We start from the raw sequence: 22,530 nt of genomic DNA, 5'->3' as shown, positions 1-22,530 counted from the left end.
AAAAGACAGGAGCTCACCCTGTCCACAGCAGGCTTACTGCTTGTCAGCCTAGCATGCTAACAACCACACAAGCCACCATGCTCCTTCAGCAGTGTTGATGCTTTATGTTTATTCAAAGAAAGGCCTAATCAAGATTTTAGAGTTGGGCTAGCATGGGCTTTTAATAATTTGCCTATGATCCTAGTACACATTAAGAAGGACTGCAGCTGCCTTTTGCAAAGAGAAGAAAAAAACCTCACCTAAACTAGATAGACAGCTAGATAGCTAGATAGGCAGGCAGGCAGGCAGGATGTTGTTTTGAGAGTTTAGGTACAGGAGAATTGGGATAATGTGACAGGCACCAGCTGGATTTGCACAGGATCTGCATCTTCATGTTTTAATGTGTCTCTGCAAATGTCACCCACCTTGTATCTTTCCATCCCCTCCCCTCCCAGTGCTGCAGGTGAGTTCTTCCCTGAAGCTGCGCAAGTGGCCTATCAGATGTGGGAACTTAGTGCAGTGGCCAAAGTGGAGGTTAGAAGCCAGCCTTTCCTTCCCCTACCTGTGGCTTGCTGGCTCAAAACCACAACTGCTTCACTATGCGCTGCTAATGCTCTGGACCTTAGATATCTTGCCTATTCAACACTTCTCCCTTCCTAACAACTTCTAAACCTGCAACTTTAACTAATATGCATTCATGCCTAAAAAACTTATTTTCCCCTTCCTTGCTCTTCCACATTTTTAGGAATTAAAATTTGAAGATATTGGTTATTTCCCAGTATAATAGGATATCTGATGGTAAAACTAAAAAACAGTCCAATGAAAGTGCCTTCTTGTAAGTGCCAACACGCACCCAGTAGAATCACTGCAGCTTCATGAATGCATCTGCAATATGGATCCTTAGAGCTATGTTAAGAAAATAATCCATAGCTTCTATTATAAAATCAGATTAGCAATAGGTGGGTTTTCTTCTTTTCCTTGCTTTGCTGTGTGAGCCATTCAACATACTAAACATTTCACTAATTAATTTTAAGGGGTGAATTCACATACGTCGCATAATAGTGGATTATTTTACCAAGCAAACCTGCTCCTTTCTCAGACTATTCTTCCATCATGACATGTTACTGCCTAATACAAGGAAGCAGTGATTAAATTATTGTATATAATCACTGGAATGGACTGTGTGAATTCATCCCAGGCTTTTTGCATGTGAAACAGTTGGAGAGTCAGTCCTAAAGGAATCAGGTCTTTTTCAATTAATGTCTAGAAGATTGCTGATGTAATTGGAAATAGGCACTGAGAATTTGAAATATCCTTTAAAGATGCCCTCCAGATGCTGACTCTGGGAGATGCATAAGGATGGAATTTATCCAGCTGTTCTCCAATTGTTTTATTATATTTTCTTTGTTTTAAATAAAATAGCAATTGTTAGGAGATGGATGGGGGTGCATTATTTGGATGCCCTTCTGCTTTGCCCTCGTTCTATGCCTCTCCCATATTAAAATAAATAATTTTAATTTAAACTACTCTTACATTTCTGCAGCTGAAAGGAACTATTTGTCCAGCTGCAAATTTCAACGCTGATGGTGATGCACAGGTGCTCAGGAAAGCCATGAAGGGGTTAGGTAAGTAAACCTGTGCAATGTGTTGATGCAGAGTAAGAAAAATCATCTTTTTATTCAATGGTAAAGTAATAACATTTGTAGACTTTCAGGATAGGAAGCATTATTGCTTGTGTAAGGACCCACTTCAACTAACCACCCAAGAAAGCAGAACTCTTGAAACAGGCATTGTCTCAAAAGGATACTTTTATCAGTGACAGTAGGGAAGTCAAGGCGAGATCTGGGAAAAATCCCGGGCAAACGGTATAGTTAAGCTAGCAATATTCCTCCTCCCACCAGTGTCTTAATGTCCATTTGAAATTCAGCCAATCCACAGGTGGCACGATGTGCAGGTGACTGGCACAGTTGGTGCACATCTCAAAGTCTTCTCCAGCTTTTGTATCTCTGCAACCATCTCCCTGATAAGGGAGATGCATTCCTATCTCAAGGATAGAAGCAGGAGAGGGAGAGTAGAAAGCAAAAGTTATTCCAAGCTCCCCCTCCCCCCAGCAGAACGGCAGGCCCCAAAATTAGAATATATATGCAAGGGAAAACAAAGAGGCTTTGGGCACCTGACAGCTTGTCCAGATTTCTTCCTAAGGCAGCCCTTTTTAGCTGAATGCTTTTAAAGTGTAGGTAATTTTATAAATCCATTCCCCATTTCCAGTCACATTCTAGGAACGCTGTAACCCGCACCTCCACCTTGCCATGTAGAACTCCACTGCTAGGTTTTATTCTACTAGAATCAACACCCGATGTTAAAACAGTAGTTCTCAACTTGCGGTCCGCAGGCCTTTGGGGGGGGAGGGGCGATGTTGTCACGGGGTCCACGAAGGTTTGAAGACATGTTGTGATTTAAATCTTAAGTCTTGGTGGTCCGTGGCCATGATCCATGGCCACAAAAGGTACTTAAATGGGGTCTGTGGGTGAAGAAAAGGTTGAGAACCATTGCTCTGAAACATTTCTTGGCTGTGGTTCTCCTTCCGGCCATTTCCTTCATGTAGCTGATTGGAGAGGTTGATAATCTTTGTAAATCCTAGGCAGCCATGAAACAGAAGTGTCTTTCAAAACAAACCAGATTACTCTTCTGATTCTGTGTTTATGGAAAGAGAAGAATGGTTCCAATATTGCTAGAAGCAATCATCATCTACAAATAATCCAGGCAGGAAATGCTCCATAAGAACCGTATCAATGCAGAATGCTTGCATCATGTTAGTAACTGATAGTGACCAAATGATACGCTGCTGCTTCCTCTCAACACCCAGGAGATGGCACTGTTGTATCAAAAGCTCATTGTAGTTAGGAAGAATGCCCAGGATAGAGATTTTGTTATACATTTTCTAATAGCAATAGCAATAGCACTTAGACTTATATACTGCTTCATGGTGCTTTACAGCCCTCTCTAAGCGGTTTACAGAGTCAGCATATCACCCCCAATGATCTGGGTCCTCATTTTACTGACCTCGGAAGGATGGAAGTCTGAGTCAACCTTGGGCCAGTCAGGATCAAACTGCTGGCAGTCAGCAGAATTAACCTGCAATATGGCATTCTAATAACTGTGCCATCAATCAATAACTGATTGCTCTCTCAAGCCTCTGCCTAATCTTGATATTCTGTTGGTGGCTCTTGCCATTTTATTTAAGCTCAATGTGATAGGTAGAAAATGAAGAATGTATTCAGAGTGATTAATAGAAACAGTTGAATGGTTTTACTTCTATTTATTATTCTTTTAAATTGCTCAGTAAGAGGCATTCCCTGGGCATTCATTCAGAAGCACAAACTACATTGCATTTGTTTATTTATTTAGGAGACTTGTTCCCTTCTCGAAACTTAACAGACTAGGTGGCTTAAAAAAATCTTGAAAAATAAATACAGAATAAAAAAACTGTATTTTTATTCATTAAAATAATAAAAGCCAAACTCCCAAATTAGATAGTATAACCAACGAACTAAGATCTGTTTGGTTGCTTATAATTAATCCCCAAAAGCTTTCTGGAAAAGCCAAGTTTCACCTCCGAGAAGGCCATTGTGTATGCGGGTGTGGGGGTGTCATCCTTGCTTCTTGGGGCAAACTATTCTCATGGAAGGAGCTGTCGCAAAGAATACCAATGCTCTTTCTTGCTCTATAACAACTGTAATTAGTAAGCTGTGGGCTTGCAAAGTAGTTTACAAATTAGAGATCCTGGATCCTTCATTGAATAGAATGAGCATGCTTGGAACTTGAGTTGTATTAATGGCAATAGTTCATATGCAGGCAGGTTAAGTGTATTTTTCTTGTCCATTCCCAAATCTATTTTTAAGAAAGGAATGAGGCTACAGTCTATAGCAGGGGTCTCCAACCTTGGCAACTTTAAGACTTGTGGACTTCAACTCCCAGAATTCCTCAGCCAGCAAAGGTTGAGGACCCCTGCTCTATAGGGCGAACATAGTGCAGTAAATCATACTGCACAGGAATAATTCAGGGATTTTCCACATAGAAACCAGAAGCAAGCTGATACAATGTGCTATTGAGCAAGTATGCTTATGCACTGATTTGATTTTTCCTTTGCTCCATACTTTTGTCTAATTTACAGTTTCTTTAGTCAGTTGTACTGGGCTGTAATCAGGTTGGCTGAAACAAACTCTAAGGATGGTGGATTTGTAAGCAGTCAGACAATACTAGGATTTTTTTTAAAAAAAAGTCCTGCAGGCAGTAAACTAAGTGACTGATTTTCTGTCTCTCACCCCAGTGGTCAGCCTATGGAACATTTTCCTTTTTATTGTTCCATGGGATTACTTCCCTGACTAAGTGCAAGAGTCAAGATTAAATATTATTAAACTGGGAAAAATGGTTGAATCTATTCTGTTTTCTGGGTTTCAGGCACTAATGAAGATGCAATCATTGAGGTAGTCACACAGAGGAGTAATGATCAGAGGCAAGAAATCATAAAAGCATACAAGTCTCATTATGGCCGGGTAATTAGTACAATCTCTTCTTTTGCATCTCATTCCCTTTCTCCAACATTCAATTGGTTTACTTATTGCAGTAGCTGTTATACAGTAACTCTTATAGATGGCCTATTTTAAGTTTGGTGTTACTTTTAAAAATAAAGAATTAAGATCATCTTTCCCCAGGTTGCCTTCTCCAATTAGATGCCTTCTAGATCTTATGCATAACCATCTCAGCTGCTAGTTCAAAACTATGGTTTGTGTGTGTGTGTGTATTATTATATTAAGGTTTCTAGATTTTAGAATGCTGATATAAACATGTGTCAGAGGTCCATATGCCAATGTTCCTTCTTTTTTTTTAACAACCCCCCCCCAAAAAAAACAGAAAATCTAGCACAGAAGAGAGCAAAGAGGAGCATGTTTATAATACTTGGGAAATGTGTAGAACTTCTCCCAATATCTTTCTGAACCTTTTGTTTGCTTTTGCGCCATAAAATTATTTGCATGCATGAGGCATTCCGGATGGGAAAAATATATTAGAAGAAAAATTATTCTTCCCTCCTTGTTGAGTATCATGGACCAATCTATTACTCATATCACCATCAATGTCAGCTGGTCTTTTTACTTTTTCTTTTAAGGAGGCCATCCTTTACCATTTTGTCCAGATGTGCCTGAATGCGTAACCTTAGGCATTCCCTTCCTTAGGCGGGAAATGAAAAGGATGAGTTATGCATCTTCTTTGTGTCTGGCACACTGACCTATAAATATCTATAAATAAATAGATGACCTCCAAGGTCCCTTCCAACTTTATTATTATTATTATTTTATAGAACTGCATTAAGGGATACAGTGTGTAACTATTTGGGGGCTTCTATTTTTAATTACAGATTACTTTTAATCTGAATGCAGATTTTGACTCTGGTGAAAAGCCTCTTAGCAAATCAATAATTATTAAGCTCTACCTGCATGTGGGGGCAGTTACAGCTAGAGTCTGTTCATGCCTTCTCTATTTGCCATCATTCTTCCTTCCTGCTCTAGTCACGGGATAAGATTGACACTCCCAAATACTGCATACATTATGAACCCAGATCTAATGAACCTGAGGGGTAATATGTGGCCCAATAGAAGTGGATGAACTTTCATTTCAGAAAGCCTCACCGTGGACCATGCTTGTCTCAAGGTTCATCTACATTGAGACAAAAATTAAAAAGAATTGAATGGCCACAAGTGGTCAATCCATGCTTCATCGTATTATGCCAGAGCACAGGTCGGCAACCTGCGGCTCCGGAGCCGCATGCGGCTCTTTGAGCCGTCTCTTGCGGCTCCCAGCCGCCCGGTGCGCGCGCACCTCTTCCAACGGGCAGTGGTGCGCGTGCACCTCTCCAAATGGAGAGTGGCACCGCCCGTTTGGAGAGGTGCACGCGCACCTCCCCGAATGGGCGGAGGTGTGCGCGCACCTCCCCAAACCTTTGGAGAGGTGCGCGCGTACCTCCGCGCGAATGGGCAGCGGTGCCGCTCTTTCAGGAAGCCCGCCGCGGCCCGTCTGTGAAGCTGCCGAAAGCGGCAGCTTAGCAGACGGGCCGCGGCAGCTTCCGCAAAGAGCGGTGCCCCTGCCCATTCCGAGAGGTGCGCGCGCACCTCTCCGAACGACCGGAGGTGCGCGCGCACCTCCCCAAACCTTTGGGGAGGTGCGCGCGTACCTCCGTGCGAACGGGCAGCGGTGCCGCTCTTTCAGGAAGCCCGCCGCGGCCCGTCTGTGAAGCTGCCGAAAGCGGCAGCTTAGCAGACGGGCCGCGGCAGCTTCCGCAAAGATCGGCGCCCCTGCCCATTCCGAGAGGTGCGCGCGCACCTCTCCGAACGACCGGAGGTGCGCGCGCACCTCCCCAAACCTTTGGGGAGGTGCGCGCGTACCTCCGCGCGAACGGGCAGCGGTGCCGCTCTTTCAGGAAGCTGCCGCTTTCGGCAGCTTCCTGAAAGAGCGGCGCCGCTGCCCCTTCGCACGGAGGTACGCGCGCACCTCCCCAAAGGTTTGGGGAGGTGCGCGCGCACCTCCGGTCGTTCGGAGAGGTGCGCGCGCACCTCTCGGAATGGGCAGGGGCGCCGATCTTTGCGGAAGCTGCCGCGGCCCGTCTGCTAAGCTGCCGCTTTCGGCAGCTTCACAGACGGGCCGCGGCGGGCTTCCTGAAAGAGCGGCACCGCTGCCCATTCGCGCGGAGGTACGCGCGCACCTCCGGTCGTTCGGAGAGGTGCGCGCGCACCTCTCGGAATGGGCAGGGGCGCCGCTCTTTCAGGAAGCTGCCACGGCCCGTCTGCAAAGCTGCCGAAAGCGGCAGCTTTGCAGACGGGCCGTCGCCATCGGGCAACCGGGAACCGGTTCCATCTCATTTTTTAAAAAATGGCAGCCGCGTGCGTCCGCGCATGCGCAAAAAACCTTTTTGCGCATGCGCGTGCATGGACACACGCACGCGGCTCCCTCTTTTTTTAATTTGTGATGGAACCGGTTCCCAGTGGCTCTTTTTCTTTTTTAGGTTGCCGACCCCTGTGCCAGAGCCTTTCTTCTAATTCAGCATTGTCTTCCTGACTGGCATCAATTCTTTGGAGTTTCCTATTCTTTTAAATAAAATATTATTAGAATTTTGAATACAGGGAAGGAAGGAAGGAAGGAGAGAGAAAATGCAGAGATCAAAGAGGATTTTAAAGAAATGGCTAAGTTAACTTTTTACTGTAGGGTTATAGCATTGTTTACATTTCCTCTATATTGTATTATTTTTATTCTAATCCTCAAAGCCATATATCTTTTCATTTTTTTTCTTTCCTACAAAAAGCCAATAAGTTTTAACTGCCCTGTAAACCGCCCTGAGTCCTATGGGAATAGGGCGGTATACAAATCCAATAAAATAAAATAAAATAAAATAAATAAGGGATTTCCAGTGATTGTTAAATGTCCTGTCTCTAATTAAAGCAGTCAATTTGGCCATACTTCTTTGGAGTTTCCAATTTTGTTTTCCTTCACGAGTGTCTCCTCTGATAGGACCTTATGGCAGATCTGAAATCTGAAATATCTGGACCTTTGGCCAAGGTTATTCTTGGACTGATGATGCCACCAGCCTTCTATGATGCAAAGCAACTGAAGAAAGCCATGGAGGTAGAGCAGATTTCTTTTTAATATATTATCTGAAGAAGAGAAAGATAAATTTAACCCATACAGAGAGAAGGGAAGAAGAAAAACTCTTTATTGTGCTGTTATCTCAAAGAATAATTAAGTCCTTGAGAGAATTTCCTTCTTACTAAAGATTGCCAGCTCAGGCTGATTGGTTCAATTCTGAGCCAACTTTTTTTAATCTCCAGAAGCTAAAATACCAGGACATGGATGCACTAGGCATTCCTTGTAAATGTGAGCACTTAGCTGCCCTGAAATATTAACAATGACTAATTGATCAAGTATCTTTACATCACTCCAGGGGGCTGGAACTGATGAGAGTACTCTCATTGAAATTTTGGCCACACGGAATAACCAAGAGATTCATGCAATTAATGCAGCCTATGAAGAAGGTAAAGCATTTCTTCAATAATTCTTAAGGGGAAAATGGATGCACGAAACAAGAAAGCTTTTATCAGTTGCTGTATAAAATGCCTAAAATTGTGCCAGTATACATTTTATTTACTTGCTTTCTTACTCATTGGGGTTTTCTATATGGCTCCCAATCTAACAGGTTGGTAAATTGCTGCTATATTGGCAAATAAGCAAGGTAGGCTGTCCTTATAAATAGCAGGAATTGAGCTTGATTCAAAGGAAATAATCCCCTCTCATATTGGTCTGTTTATTGTGTCAGATCAAGGTTAGAAGCTACTAACCTTCAAGGGTAGAAGCTACTCAGAATAAAGTATTTCTATTGGCTTCGTTCCATGTGAATATCCTATTCACACTAAGAACTGGAATCAGGACTTTGATGGATGTTTTCTAGTGTTGAGGTTGCATGTAGCTGACCTTGAAGGATTAAGCAGGGCCAGGCATACAGTAGGTAATTTTTTGAAGAGGAGATCACTGGAAAATCTCAGGGCTAATAGCTAGACCGAAAGTTGAAAAACATTCTGGCAATCCAATTTACATTTTTAAAAACAACAACAACATGGGTGTATCTTTTTAATCACCAGAAATTGCATTTGAATCCAGAGTATCTTTGAAAACACTTTCTTCTGCTTTTGTGTTTTTCCAGCCTATCATAAGTCTTTGGAGGATGCACTGAGTTGTGATACTTCAGGACATTTCAAAAGGATCCTGGTCTCTCTGGCACTGGTAAGAAATTTCCCCCCACAATGTATTCTTAAAGCTCCTTTAGTTAAAGATAAGTGTTTTCTATCTGATATTTCTGAATATCTAATGATCAGATTCAGTTGTTAAATCACCTTTAAAGGTTGCCATTCTACTACTACTACTACTATTACTACTACTACTACTACTACTACTACTACTACTACTACTATTATTATTATTATTATTATTATTATTATTATTATTATTATTATTATTATTATTATTGGATCTTGTGCATTTGATATTGGTACATTCAGTTGAAAAGAAACAATTCTGTGTATATATTTTGCATGCAATAATGCTGCTGAGCTGCAGTGGACACAGGTTTAAAAGATAATTCCAACCTCTGTTTCATATGGTCACCACCAGAAAGAAAGCAGGCAGCCTAGGACTTGAAAGCTGCTTCAAACCGTATTGCTTTTATTTATTGTGCAACAGCAGACTTTTAAAAGGCTATTTGCATTAAGGTGATAAAATCTAAAATTGCTCAGCACACGGATACAAGCATATAATGTGTTTATATGTGGCTATAATGTTTTTATCCTCAATAAGAATGATAGAAATCTCATTTTGAACAAATAACACAGAGTACAGTGTTTTCTGAAAAAGGAGTGGAAATAAACTATATGCTTCCCAGGCCTGTACTTTTTCATAATTGATGCCCCCACTTTAAGAGATAAATACCCCCCCCCACGTCATTTATTTTGCTGGATATGAGCAGCAGGGAGGGGACCATAGTTGAAAAAGGATAAAGGCAGTGCTAGAGGAAGTTTTCTACTAATAAGCATCAGGTGACGGTATTGTAATTAACCATGTTGCCCAGGGCAGAATATGGCACTCTGGATATTATGAGGTTCAATTCTCAGTTGCTCTAGAAAATATGGCCAGTGACTAACAAGCTAGTAGCGGAGCATATAAAATCGGATGTATCACTGGAGGGTAAAATCACAAAATTCTGGCTATATAATGCAATGGGAAAAACAGCTATGCTCAGAATGGTCAACAGAAAATGGCAACAAGGCTGCCAGAAAACATGAGGCATCAAAACTGACATCAGCCAGGGCATAAAACAACTGAAATAAGCTGTAGAAGATTAGAAAATATGGAGAGAGCTGGTCCATTGAATTGTCAAGAAATGGACATGATTGAATGGATAGCATCATCACCAAAGAATGCTGGGAGTTGTAGTTGTGCAGTAGGTGGCACATGGAGCCATCAGATCCAGCTGCAAAAATTAGATGGCAGCAAATGAATATGGAAAACTCTAATTATTTGGTGTCATCTAGTGGGCTTCTAGATCTTTAAAACCCGAGGTTTTGTAGCTCATAGCATTGCTTCAGGCCTATGGACAATTAAACTAGTAGCTGCCAAGAAAGGTAATGAATTATTTAAAGATGTTAATTTCTTGCCCATTCCCACTGGCCTATTTTTTTGCTTCTTATTAATAGTTTTCAATGTCTAACTGCAGGGTAACCGCAGTGAAGGAGGAGAAGATTTTGGAAAGGCTCATGCCGATGCTCAGGTGAGTAAAGCCACATGTGCAGGAAGGGTTCTGCTGTGGCTGTTGTCTTTCTCCCATGATGTAGATTTGGAGATACTAGACTTGATAATAAGTTAACCTTGGGTTGCCTGAGCTATGCTTTGCCATAAAAGATACCCCCAGAGCAGAGAAAGGAGTAGAGAGCATTTGAAAAAGCTCCATTGGACTTCTTGCTCTGAGCTCATGTATATAGAAACAGATTTGGGGCAAACAGCATGTGGACATGTGATTTCTTTAGGCTTTGTTGAATAAGCTGCAATTGTTTGGATTCACCCTTAACACTCTAAGCCGGGGTAGGCAACCTTGGCTCTTTTATGACTCGTGGACTTCAACTCCCAGAATTCCTGAGTCAGGCACGCTGAGGGGAAAGGGAGAGGTTTCCAAGCTGAGCCATGGTGGCTCAGGAATTCTGGGAATTGAAGTCCACGAGTTATAAAAGAGCCAAGGTTGCCTACCCCTGCTCTAAGCCCACACCAATGCCTTATTATCATGTAGAAACCCAGTTGCACTGTGCAGGTAATTCATGAATCTCAAATTTCAATGTGGGTTTTAATTGAAGCTTTTCATTTCCCAAAAAGTAATAACAGTAACTCATCTTTTTCCCCCCAATTCCATGTTAAGGGACACTCATATTAAACATAATGTTAAAATTGGTTAAGTAATCCATTTTTAATGTATGCCAGATTCAGGAAGGAGAGCAAATGTTTGTAAGTCACCAACTGAACTTTGGATACTATGAAGTGTTGCGGTTTGGACTGTTTCCATGAGAGGGCCTTCTAATATTTCTGCAGGGTCATGCATGATTTTGAAAGCAGCAATGCTTGTGACTGCCGCATCTAAATAAGAAAGTTGCAGAGGCTGGTAGCCCAAATGTGAACCTTTTAGCCACATCACAGAAAACCTAACACTTTCTGTATTTATTCAGTGCTTAAAACAAGCCGGGGATACAGAATTGCTTCAGATCAACACCACATTCTCCTTGGTTTCACCATCTGCTGTTATTTTAGCATGGGTGGCATATTCTCATGCTGAAGCTGGAAGTGTTTTTCGCAGACTTTTTTTCTTCACTTAAAAATTAATCTTTTTTTTTTGCACAAGTTAATTTCTGTTATTTTCCACACTTCTTTGCCCAAAGAATTTTTCTGCTGATCTCTTCAGTAGCTCGCTGTTCCTTTTTCTTTGCTATGCTTTCCTTTCCTATTGAAAGTTGTGGGGAGCAAGGACTTTAGTCCTTTTCAGCTATTCGGGAAACCATTGACAGTTTACTTCCTATCCCCACCTTCCTCACATAGCAATCGTACTTACATTAATATACCGCTTCATAGTGCTTTACATCACTCTCTAAACAGTTTACAGAATCAGCATATTGCCCCCAACAATCTATCTCTTCTGTCTGTGACAAATCAAGGAGAAAATTCCTCTGTTGAATGCCGAGGCTCTGTGGATAAAGGAAGTTTTCTGGTACAAATTTAAAGTTTAAACAAAACCATGAAGAGAGCTTTCTATGCTGCTATTTGAGAATGTGGGACCTCTTTAATAAAAATGAATTGTGAAGTTCAGAGCATGTATTTTTAAAAAATATTGTTTCAGAAAACCCCACCTACTAATAACATACGGTACAAATGGATACGTATGCATGCTACATATGCACATTATATCATATATGCTGCAGCTTTTTAATCCTCCTCCCCCATTGGAAATATTCCTGGAGCTGCCTCTGGAGCAGGGAGGGACATCAACAGACAGCTAGCAGTTTCCTAAATGCTGGAAAGAGGCTCCTGTGTTGTAGGATCCTTATACCTAATACACGTAATCAGAAAATATTAGTGCAAACATCATGTCTGTGCGTCAGGCAGACCTTCCTTTACAGAGTTGTGTTTATTTCTGTTTCCATGCTATTTCAGGATCTTCTGTCCCTCTCTGCCTCTGTATTCATGGGAAAGATGACATAACTTTTCAAAATAGTGTATTTCCACTCATTACTGAAAAATAAAGTTAAGGGAGGTGTGCATGATTAGCCCCTTCATGTTGAAGAACTGCATCCAATCAGAGTATCTGAATAAGAAATGACAATGGGGCTCCTTTTGTTGCCATAATGAAGGAGGCTATATGTGTGCTGATGTGATCTTGAGATCTTAGAATGCCCCAATTTATTTATGACATCCCTGGAGGGACCTGTGCCGCACCATCTCTGACCTTGTTGCCTTCCTCTCCCTCTCTCTCTCCCTTTCTTTCTGTTGTCAGGTGGTTGCTGAAACCCTGGTGAGTGCCTGCCCTTTATTTGTCCTTGACACATTCTGAATGTCTGTGTAGTTTTCCCAACTACATTGCTTTGATCCACAAATACATTTGCTTTTCTTACCTTGTGTTCTGGGGAATGGTAGAATTAATACATTGAGTGTAAAGTGTAGCTGAAGGTAGAGTTGAATTAAGTGAAGGGTCTGTGATTCTCATCCCGGGGAAAGCTCTTTGGCCAACAAATGAGCCTTGGTGGAGCAGTGGGCTAATGCCTCCTTAAGTAACACCAGCTGCCTGCAGTTAGTGCAGGTTCGAGTCCCACCAGGCTCAAGGTTGACTCAGCCTTCCATCCTTCCGAGGTAGGTAAAATGAGGACCCAGATTGTTGGGGGCAATAAGCTGACTTTGTAAAAATGCTGCTTGGGGGGGGGGTGAAAGCCCTAATAAGCAGGCATATACATAGAATGAAGGCTATTGCTAAGCACGTTGATTTGTGCTTTAGATTGTAAGCCGCCCTGAGTCTTCAGAGAAGAGCGGGATATAAATGGGATTAAAAAAAATGGCAGAGTACATCAAGGTTGAGAAAAATAGCAACCAAAGGTCCATATATTCCATGATTCTATTGTGTCTGCTTGGGAATACCAAGTGGAGAGAAGGAAAGAGAAAGAGAGAGTGTGTTTTCCGCTGGGCCTACTGTGACCAATCAGTGGTCTTTAAAATCTACCTTATCTGAGGTCCCTTAACTAGGAATGCCAAAGATTTCAGAGACTTTTTGAATGAAAAGCATGTGGCCTGTTTGGAATGACGACAAAAGATCCACTACCAATCTGGTTGCTATAATGCTGTGCCCCTCTGAGCTCACACAATCGTATTTTCCAAATCAATATTAACTTGCTTCCCTAATTTTGGATTTTATGCTCCCAGCCCAAGATAACTGAAAAAATGTGTGTCGATAGAATTATAGACAGTCCTCACTTAATGGCCACAATTGGGACCGGCAACACGGTTGTTAAGCGAAATATCACAGGACTGGACTTACGATGTCAGTTCTGCTGCAGTCATTGAGGAGACCACCCACAGTTGTTTAAGCATGGCATTACGTGACTGCGACATGCAACTTACTGCCGCTTCTCCATTGACTTTGCTTATCAGAAGCTGACTGCAAAGCTTGCACATAGTGATCAGGTGACCGTGGGGCCACTGCGACAATTGCAATTTTGGTGACTGATCATAAAAGTTTTTCAATGCCATTATACGTTTAAATGGTTGCTAAACAGTCATTAGACAAGGACTACCTGTATTATCCCTTGTTGGTTTGTTTAGGTTTTCATTTCCCAACTGTGCAGCTGGAAGAGTAGGAAAAACGAGCACTATCTTGAGCTTACTGCAGAGCAACAAAAGGGCAACAGTGAATAGTTTGAAACCAGGAACAGCCTTTTAACTATGACATAAAGAGAATTAAAGATATTGAGAATAATTTGTACTGATCCACTGAATGTGCTGTTTATTTTTCTACGCATAAGTATCCCATAGGAAAATGGATTCTTGCCTGTTATGGAAAAGATTGATTTGGAACTTTGCCCCATCGTGCACAAAAATGAATTCAAAAAGTAATATTTTTTGCTAGATAGAAAAGCAGTTGGATACTCATGTGGATTGGGGAGAAATCTGACTTCATAACAGAGATGCTCATTTTTTAAAAAATAAATAAATTTGGCTCTATCTCTGTAACAGTCTTTTGACATGGAAACTCTTATGGTCCATTATTAGATCCATAGGAATGGCAGTATGTTCTGTATTTATTGATAAAGAATAAGACTTGGGGAGAGAAAGAATATATCACACAAGACTTCCGTGGTGGGTTTGGGCTGATAAACGTTTTCAGTCACTGCACAGTAGTAGTGAAGAATAAAATGCTGGTATCAAACTAAATAGATTGGACAGACAGATTTATATAGCATCTTAACAATATTATGACCGGCTGATCAGATTATTCCAAAACAGACTTTTGATATTCAATCGATCCCATTCTTTGTTGTTGTTCTCCTCCTCCATCCCTTCGTTCTTCATTGATTTTGCAGAAATTGTCTGATGTTTCTGGTGATGATTCAACATCCCTTGAGACCCGCTTCCTGAGCATCTTGTGCACCCAGAGCTATCCCCAACTCAAGAGAGGTAGGAAGGCAACAGGGATGTGTTGTAATTGTTATATCTTACCTTTACATGTACACCTCAAAGCAATGTACATCATGTTCCTGCCTCCTGTTTTCCCCACAAAAAGCCTGTACGCCTTGGACTGGCCCAGCCAGTTTTCAAGCCTAAAGGAGCACTAGAATTCAGAGTCTTAAGTTTCTAATCGAGCACCTTTAACCACCTCCCAAAACTGGCTCTCCCAAAACGTATAGTTTTTATGCCATGTTTATAATCATGACTAAGCACGAAATAACTGATTTGAGGTTTCCAGGCTACGTAGTCATCTGAAGCAGTTATCTGGGTAGAGCTGTGAGAACTAGACTATGAAAAAAACATGTCAGCAGAGAGTTAAAGTTTCCTTTATCTTATGTTGTTGCCATCTAAATGGCCATCTGGATTTTTTGCAGTCCGGATCTGGTAGCCCTGTGTTTTGGGAAAGTGTTGTGGCATTACCTAAGGGACTGGAAGAAAAGGGGCTGACACAATCAACTTGCTAAAGAAAGTTAAAAAAAACAAAAGTCTCCTTTGCTTAAGAAAGCCAGCATTTTTGGATATAAAAATTCATGGGCAGGAAGTTCATTTAATCATCTAAGCCAGGGGTGTCAAACTGCCTGCCCGCGGGCCGGATGCGTCATGCTAAAACCACGCCCACCCCATTGCCAGCAATGGAGAAAAAGTCAAGCTATGTCGAGACACGTCACGTGACGTTGCGAGTTTGACACCCCTGATCTAAGCCTTCCCTGTCAATGTTAATCGTTTATTCTGCAGCTTTCCATGGCATCCCCTAATTGTTACCAGCCCAGAAACTCAATGAATAATCTTTAAATCAATCTTGCATTGGAAATTTAGGTTTTACATTCTACCCTTGATCCTTGTAGTTTTTCAGGAGTTCATTAAGATGACAAATCATGATGTGGCCCATGCCATCAACAAACGGATGTCCGGAGATGTCCGGGATGCCTTTTTAGCTATTGGTGAGTGTTGTTTTATATGAGTATAATATAGAAAAATGTATTTTTAATGCATGTAGAATGCAGCCTTTACTAAAACCTCTCAGAGTGAAGTTGATCTTGCAATGTTTTGACAGTTGAGCAATTTTTTTGTGATTTGCATAGATGAAGCAAGCTTCTTGTAAAAATGTGGAGTGTGGTGTTTCACAGAAATATGGCTGTGTTGCAAAATTGGATTAATATATGAGAGAGAATGCATATGCAGTATTGTATGCAGCAGTGGAAAATAAATTAATTGCCCTAGAAAAGAAACAGGGGGATGGGATGATTACTGGAGATTTTCTACAGGCTATTAAAATGCAACCCTTTTCTGATTGTTTATTTTCAGCTCTTCTGTACCATCCTAAAGCTAGAAAGCTGACTGTTTTTTGAAAGTAACATTGATCCTACACATAGTACCAAGTGTCATTCTTGACTGGAGTGTTTCATGTTGCCTAGCATGACTGTGGCCTGGCAAAGTTCTTTCTGGCTCAGATTAAGCTTCTGTGTGTGAAACTGTACTGGAACTGAACAATCCTTCAGTCATCTTAGTTTCAGCCATTTGTGATGGGTATTGGACTCTTTTAGCCAAGGCTTTTGTTCAGACCTACTGTTGGCCCTAATATGGTCAAATATACTTGGGTACAGGGTAACTCACCTCTTCTCTTCATCAAGCCTTACAAGAACCATTTGCCTTATTTGCTTGCTTGTAATGCCCGCACACAGGGGACGCAGTGGCTCAGTGGGTTAGGATGCTGAGCTTGTCGATCAGAAGGTCGGCAGTTTAGCAGGTCGAATCCCGAGTGCCGCGTAACAGAGTGAGCGCCTGTTACTCGTCCCAGCTTCTGCCAACCTAGCAGTTCGAAAGCACGTAAAAATGCAAGTAGAAAAATAGGGACCACTACGGTGGGAAGGTAACAGCGTTCCGTGCGCCTTTGGCGTCTAGTCATGCAGGCCACATGATCACGGAGACGTCCTCGGACAAGCGCTGGCTCTTCGGCTTTGAAACGGAGATGAGCAGCAGCCCCTAGAGTTGGAAACGACTAGCACACATGTGCGGGGGAACCTTTACCTTTACCTAATGCCCTCACTGGACTGGAATGGACCTTTTTTTTTCCTTAGCCTCTTCTGTGTCCTGTCTGATGGCACCCAGAGGCTAGACAGGTACTGAAGAAGAATGGACAGAGAAGCCACATCTGCCCATGCCCCAAAAATGTCCTCATTCATGCATATTTGCAGATCAGGAAGTGGCTGCTCAACCATGCCTCTTATTGCAATTCACAGAATTGAGGAGGGAATTTTTTGAGTTCTTTGTTCCTGTTGTTAACTGGGTTTTTTTTTTAAATGATGAGGCATCAACATGGCAATGAAGATGCACCCTTCTAGTTGAAAATCTGGACTCAGAAAATTTCTGTGCATAAAGGATGGGAACTGAGATGTAGTTCAATTTGTGAAAATCTTTTTTTAAAAAAGAGAAATATTATGATTCATGTGTTATTTGATATTTATTGGGAAGGCCTTATCTTTTTTTTAAAGGATTTTATTAGTTTTTCTCTTACATACATATATTAATTTTTCAACCAGCGTGCTGTCTGGATTCAAAAGCGCTAATACATAGTCAATTCCTAATCCTTGGTTCTTTCCTCTAGCCATTTGTAGAATAAGTCCCAGATTTGGTAATATTCTGTTTCTTCTTTATCTTTCAATCTCATAGTTAATCTGTCCATCTCTGCGCATTCCAATATTTTTTAAATTATTTCTTCCTCTGGTGGTAATCCTTCCTTTTTCAAATATTGCGCGAAGACTATTCTTGCTGCTGTTGTGACGTGTAGAATCAAATATAAGCTTTGTTTATTAATCTTTTCTGGGGGAAGGCCTTATTATCATTAACAGTTCTTTTGTGCATAGTTGCTGTTAATAATGTCATCACAGCCTGTATTTCTTGTTTCTCATTTCCTCCAATTTTCCAATGAGGTTACAGCCCCTCATTCCCTCTGTCCCGTCTCCCTGGCTCCGACCACACCTGTAATTCAGGATAATACTTCATGCACTTGATGAAGTGCGGACACTGGTTGATGGAAGCCTAATAATAAATATTAAACCAACTCATAATATAGTTGCGAGTTCTTAAAAAGCCATGCTGTGTTTTTCTGCAACAAACTTCTTTGGAAATTGCTCCCTCCCCCATCTACCTCCCTGTTTGGAAGTTCAATTCCATAATTTTACATGGGCAGATTTTTTTAAATAATCTCCCTTCCTTCCCTCTTGCATTTACTAAATGAAAAGCTGTACCATAACCAGTTTTATTTAGAACTTTTCTGAGCAAGGGGTGGCTGAGACAGAATATATTGCATGCAGGCAACTTTTGTCGGCTCTTTCCTGGCAACACATTCATGTTCTCCCTCTTTGTCTCCCTCTTTCTCTGAAGTGCGGAGTGTTAAGAACAAGCAAGCTTTCTTTGCCGACAAGCTATACAAGTCCATGAAGGTAAAAACAAACACCCATTTGTTGTTGTCGTCCCAGGAAGGAAGAGTCAGTATTACTAATCAAATATTTTGGCTGGTTTCTTTTTTCTTCCGGTATTAAAGAGGTCAGAAACGACTTATTTACAGGGGAGGTGATGCTATAAACAGAGATTTTAGGAATCTCCAGCCAGCTTAACCTGTTGGTCCTTTGTGTAAAGAGAATTCCTTAAGAAAAGGTTGCTAGAGCTCAGGGGAAGTCACGAGGGGACACGTTCTCTTTTGGTCATCCCACCTTCAGAACTAGGATTCAGCAGGCTAGCAGGAACCAGATGCAGTGACCCAACACCCACCCTGAAGGGCACTCAGATTTATCAATGCTGATACATATTTTGCAAGGCAGGATATGAAGCTTCCATTCAGTTGCCTGTTCTTTATAAATTTGCGGGAGCAGCAAAACTTCCCTGTTGCTAGGTGATGGTTGTTGTTGCCATCTCTTCAAAATATTTTGCAGTAATAATGTGAGTGGAAATCCACCACTTCCTGCCTCTCTCATGCTGCACCTGGTGGGTTTTTGTAACCTCTTCAGGGTGCTGGCACAGATGACCAAACTCTCATCAGGATCATTGTTTCAAGGAGTGAAACTGATCTGCTCAACATCCGGCGTGAATTTTGGGAGCTGTACGACAAGTCTCTATATCACATGATTGAGGTAAAGAAACTTTCGGGTTTTGTGAACACCATTTTGCCTATTTTGGTGTCATAAGTGCTTTGACCTTTTATCGTTCACCTCACTTTTTGCCTATGACTCATTAGCCTCATGGCAGCCTGACTGAATATTAAATTCAAGAGTACGAAAAGAGTTCCCCATAAGCTGAAAAGAACAAAATAGATCAATCAGTAGGGTTAGGCTAAGAGTATGTCACACACAGAGAGACACCTGTGTTGATGTTAAGAACAAATTTGTGCTCTAAAGTGTATGTTTGTTTAAATACTGGTACCTTTATTAGCCAGTTACAGGTAGTCCTTGACTTACAACAGTTCATTTACTGACAGTTCGAAGTTACAACAGCACCGAAAAAGTTACTTATGACTGTTTTTTTTACACTGATGACCATTGCAGCAATCCCATAATGTGATCCAAATTTGGATGCTTGACAACTGACTCATATTTGTGATGGTTGCAATGTCCCGGGGTGGTTATGCGATCCCCTTTTGTGACCTGATAAACAGATTCAATGGAGAAGCCAGACTCACTTAACAGCTGCAGTGATTCACTTAACAGCCGTGGCAAGAAAGGGCATAAAATGGGGTAAAACACAACTGACTCACTTAGCAACAGAAATGTTGGGCTCAGTTGTGTCATAGGTCAAGGACTATCTGTACATGAACAGCAGCTGTTCAGTCAGTGTGCTTTGCCTTCTCTGACACCACCAGGGAAACACACACACACACACAAACCCCATACACACACACACGCACACACACACTCCTTTTTTGGATTGGTATGGAGTTTTTGACCCAAAGATCTAGTTCAAACATGTCAAACTGCAACGTCACATGACGTCCTGCAATGTATCGGGACAGTTTTGCCATTGCCGGCAATGGGGTTGGCACGGCTTCTGCATGATGCGTCCGGCCCGTGGGCTGGCAGTTTGACACCCCTGATCTAGTTCCTCAATCAGGTTTCTTTAGGACTACGCTTAGTATACTTTTCTAAAAAGATGCTAAAGCAGTGTTGTTCAAACCTGGCAGTTTTGAGATATATGAACTTCCAACTGCCAGAATTCCCATCCTGGCTGAGGAATTCTGGGAGTTGAAGTCCACACATCTTAAAGCTGCAAAGTTTGAAAAACACTATGCTACAAGAACCTGTTGTAATCTGTTCACCTCAGTGAGTTAATGGCAAGGTGAAAACAGTAATCCTACACAACTGGAGGGCATGACTTAAAAGGTTGGATTTTAAGGATGTGTAGTTTTATAATGTAAGTTTGACAGCTATGGTTTTTCTTGAAAGAATTCTGTTAATGATTAAGATTAAGAGTGGTACAACTGAGTTCCCGGCAGAACTATAATTCTGATGGCGCTTTGTATATAGCATTGCTTGTTGAACCACTTTTAAGATATGCATAGTGGGTACTCAGTAAATTAATTCACATTTTTACATACTTGATTATTTGGGTGCATTTTCTGATTTTTTTTATCACTTTATTTTCCTTATTGCAGAAGGATACTTCAGGAGATTACTGCAAAGCACTGCTAGCTGTTTGTGGAGGAGAAGATTAAGCAGTCAATTAGTGCTGTAGAAACCCATCTTACCTGAGCTGTTGTTACTCACTTATGTGCAGCCTAAAAGTTGCAATTGCTTTGAAAACTTCAAGGATATTTTGGATTCACTGAGGCCTCACATTGTGTTAGAGAAAAATAGCTGTTATCACAGAAGAGCTTAATATTGCAAACAGCAAAGACCACAAGGATAATCAGTTGAATGGTTGGAGGGGGGGGAACTGTCTGATTTTTGTCAAAGCTGACCAGTGGCCACCTGTTTAATGAAGCCATACCTTTATAGGTATATTGTGAACCAAAGAAATAAAATGTTGAATACTGCCGGGCACACAATTGTTCTTGTTTGTTTTGGAACAAGGAAAGCACATAATAAGAGTGTCTAATTTTCGGGCATGCAAAAATGTATTCTTCCAGCAGTTTATAAATATAGTCATGAGTGCTGACAGTAACAAATACAAATCCACCCAAATCAAAATTAGAGATGACTTTAAAAAAAAATTGAAGGCAGAGCTGTACTCTGCTTGTGAGAGCCTGCAAAGTGCAGCATAAAAGGAATGAGATTTACCTATTTTTCTTTATTAAATTCACATTTATTTATTAAACTTAAATACCACCAGGTTCAGTGGTATTTCCTTACAGTAATTTACAGCAAAAACAAAACAATCATGGAGCAGAATTAAGACTACTAATTGTGGGCGATTAAGAAGTTTGATATATATAAATAAATACACCACCAGAGCCCTCTGAGAGGGAGATAGGTGGTTAAGAAGTTTGATATATAAATTCAATATTAAAATATCCAAAATAGCATTTGTTATGTGAAATAATAACAATAACTAATCTTAATGGCATAGGAGCCTTGGTGGCACAGTGGTTAGAATGCAGCATTGCAGGCTAATCCTGCTGACTGCCAGCAGTTTGATCCTCACCAGCTCAAGCCTTCTTCCGAGGTCGGTAAAATGAGGACCCCCGATTGTTGAGGACAATATGCTGTCTTTGTAAACTGCTTAAGGCTGTAAAACATGTGAAGTGGCACATAAGTCTAAGTGCTATTGCACTGAAGAAAATCTTACATAAGAATTCAGTCTTTCCTTGATTCTTATTTCACTTGAATATAACAATCCATAAAGAGTAAGGATCAGCAAATCTCATCAAATCTATGAAGTCATTGGGATTGGGGAAACTTGGAGTGCTTCAAACTTGTTTTCCCTATCTGAAAAATGGGCTTAATAAAATGGGCTGAATTTATCCGGGTGGATATGGTGATCTGTATTTATATAGGTGCCTAAGAATAGTAGGACTATTATGAGTAACCAGCAACTTTTGATACTTGAGCAACTCTAGCTTCCTCACATCAGAAGCATCAAAGTTTGTATTTGATCTCATTTTCTTTAGTGCTCAGGCAAGCTGAACGTTAATTAGTAAAATGAGATGCACGAGTTTTCTCAAATTAGGAAGAGCCTTCCCCCCAAAAAAAACAGAAAACCTTATTTGTAACAGCTTCTCAGTAAAAAAGTTATTAAACTAACGCAGTATTTTTTCTAAGGAGGTTTTGAAGATAACTTCTTTATACATCTTGACAAAGTGAACACCAGGCTGGTTGCTGACCAGAGTGTCTTCCTTCCCACCACCCTGATAAATAGAATATTGTATTGCCTTCTGTGACTTTGCTTGAGGGTGGCAGCAGAATTGCCTCTGAACACAGGCTGTCATCTAGAATGGTGACTTACGATCTGGTGTACAACCCTTTTGTGCAGCAGACATCGTTGTGAATGTTGCCTAAAATGTTAAATTTAAATTTACCGACAAAGACTTAAAGGGAGACTAGTATAGCTATTTTGATATTGGGGTAGATCAGGTTGCCCTGATAGACCGGTTTCACCAGAAAACAATTTGCCTAAAATGGTTATCTAATCATTTCTAATCACTTCATCGTTTTATGATAGAAGAACTATTGATGAAATAACAAAATAGAAGAATGGGCCCGATAGCCTACAATC

At 41.1% G+C, this 22,530-nt stretch overlaps 1 protein-coding gene across 3 annotated transcripts in view; it reads left to right on the top strand.

Annotated features, from left to right (window-relative positions):
- ANXA6 (annexin A6) overlaps positions 1-22,136 on the top strand; it is a 43,618-nt gene extending 21,482 nt beyond the window's left edge. For 2 of the 3 annotated variants that reach the window (XM_081319989.1, XM_081319990.1), the window contains exons 14-26: positions 435-513; positions 1,523-1,604; positions 4,441-4,535; positions 7,540-7,653; positions 7,970-8,060; positions 8,726-8,805; positions 10,292-10,345; positions 12,608-12,625; positions 14,682-14,775; positions 15,672-15,767; positions 18,211-18,269; positions 18,834-18,956; positions 20,471-22,121. In XM_081319989.1, the coding sequence (XP_081176115.1) occupies positions 435-513; positions 1,523-1,604; positions 4,441-4,535; positions 7,540-7,653; positions 7,970-8,060; positions 8,726-8,805; positions 10,292-10,345; positions 12,608-12,625; positions 14,682-14,775; positions 15,672-15,767; positions 18,211-18,269; positions 18,834-18,956; positions 20,471-20,530 (1,045 nt within the window). In that variant the 3' untranslated portion in view covers positions 20,531-22,121. Of the gene's footprint in view, positions 1-434; positions 514-1,522; positions 1,605-4,440; positions 4,536-7,539; positions 7,654-7,969; positions 8,061-8,725; positions 8,806-10,291; positions 10,346-12,607; positions 12,626-14,681; positions 14,776-15,671; positions 15,768-18,210; positions 18,270-18,833; positions 18,957-20,470 lie in introns of all 3 variants that reach the window. The other variant, XM_081319991.1, reaches the window with a different exon arrangement.
- Positions 22,137-22,530: the final 394 nt, after the last annotated feature.

This window comes from Vipera berus (genome assembly GCF_964194415.1).
Source record: "Vipera berus genome assembly, chromosome: 2".
Taxonomy (NCBI): Eukaryota; Metazoa; Chordata; class Lepidosauria; order Squamata; family Viperidae; genus Vipera; species Vipera berus.
The sequence above is the reverse complement of the archived record's forward strand: the minus strand, read 5'-3'. Positions and strand labels throughout refer to the sequence as shown.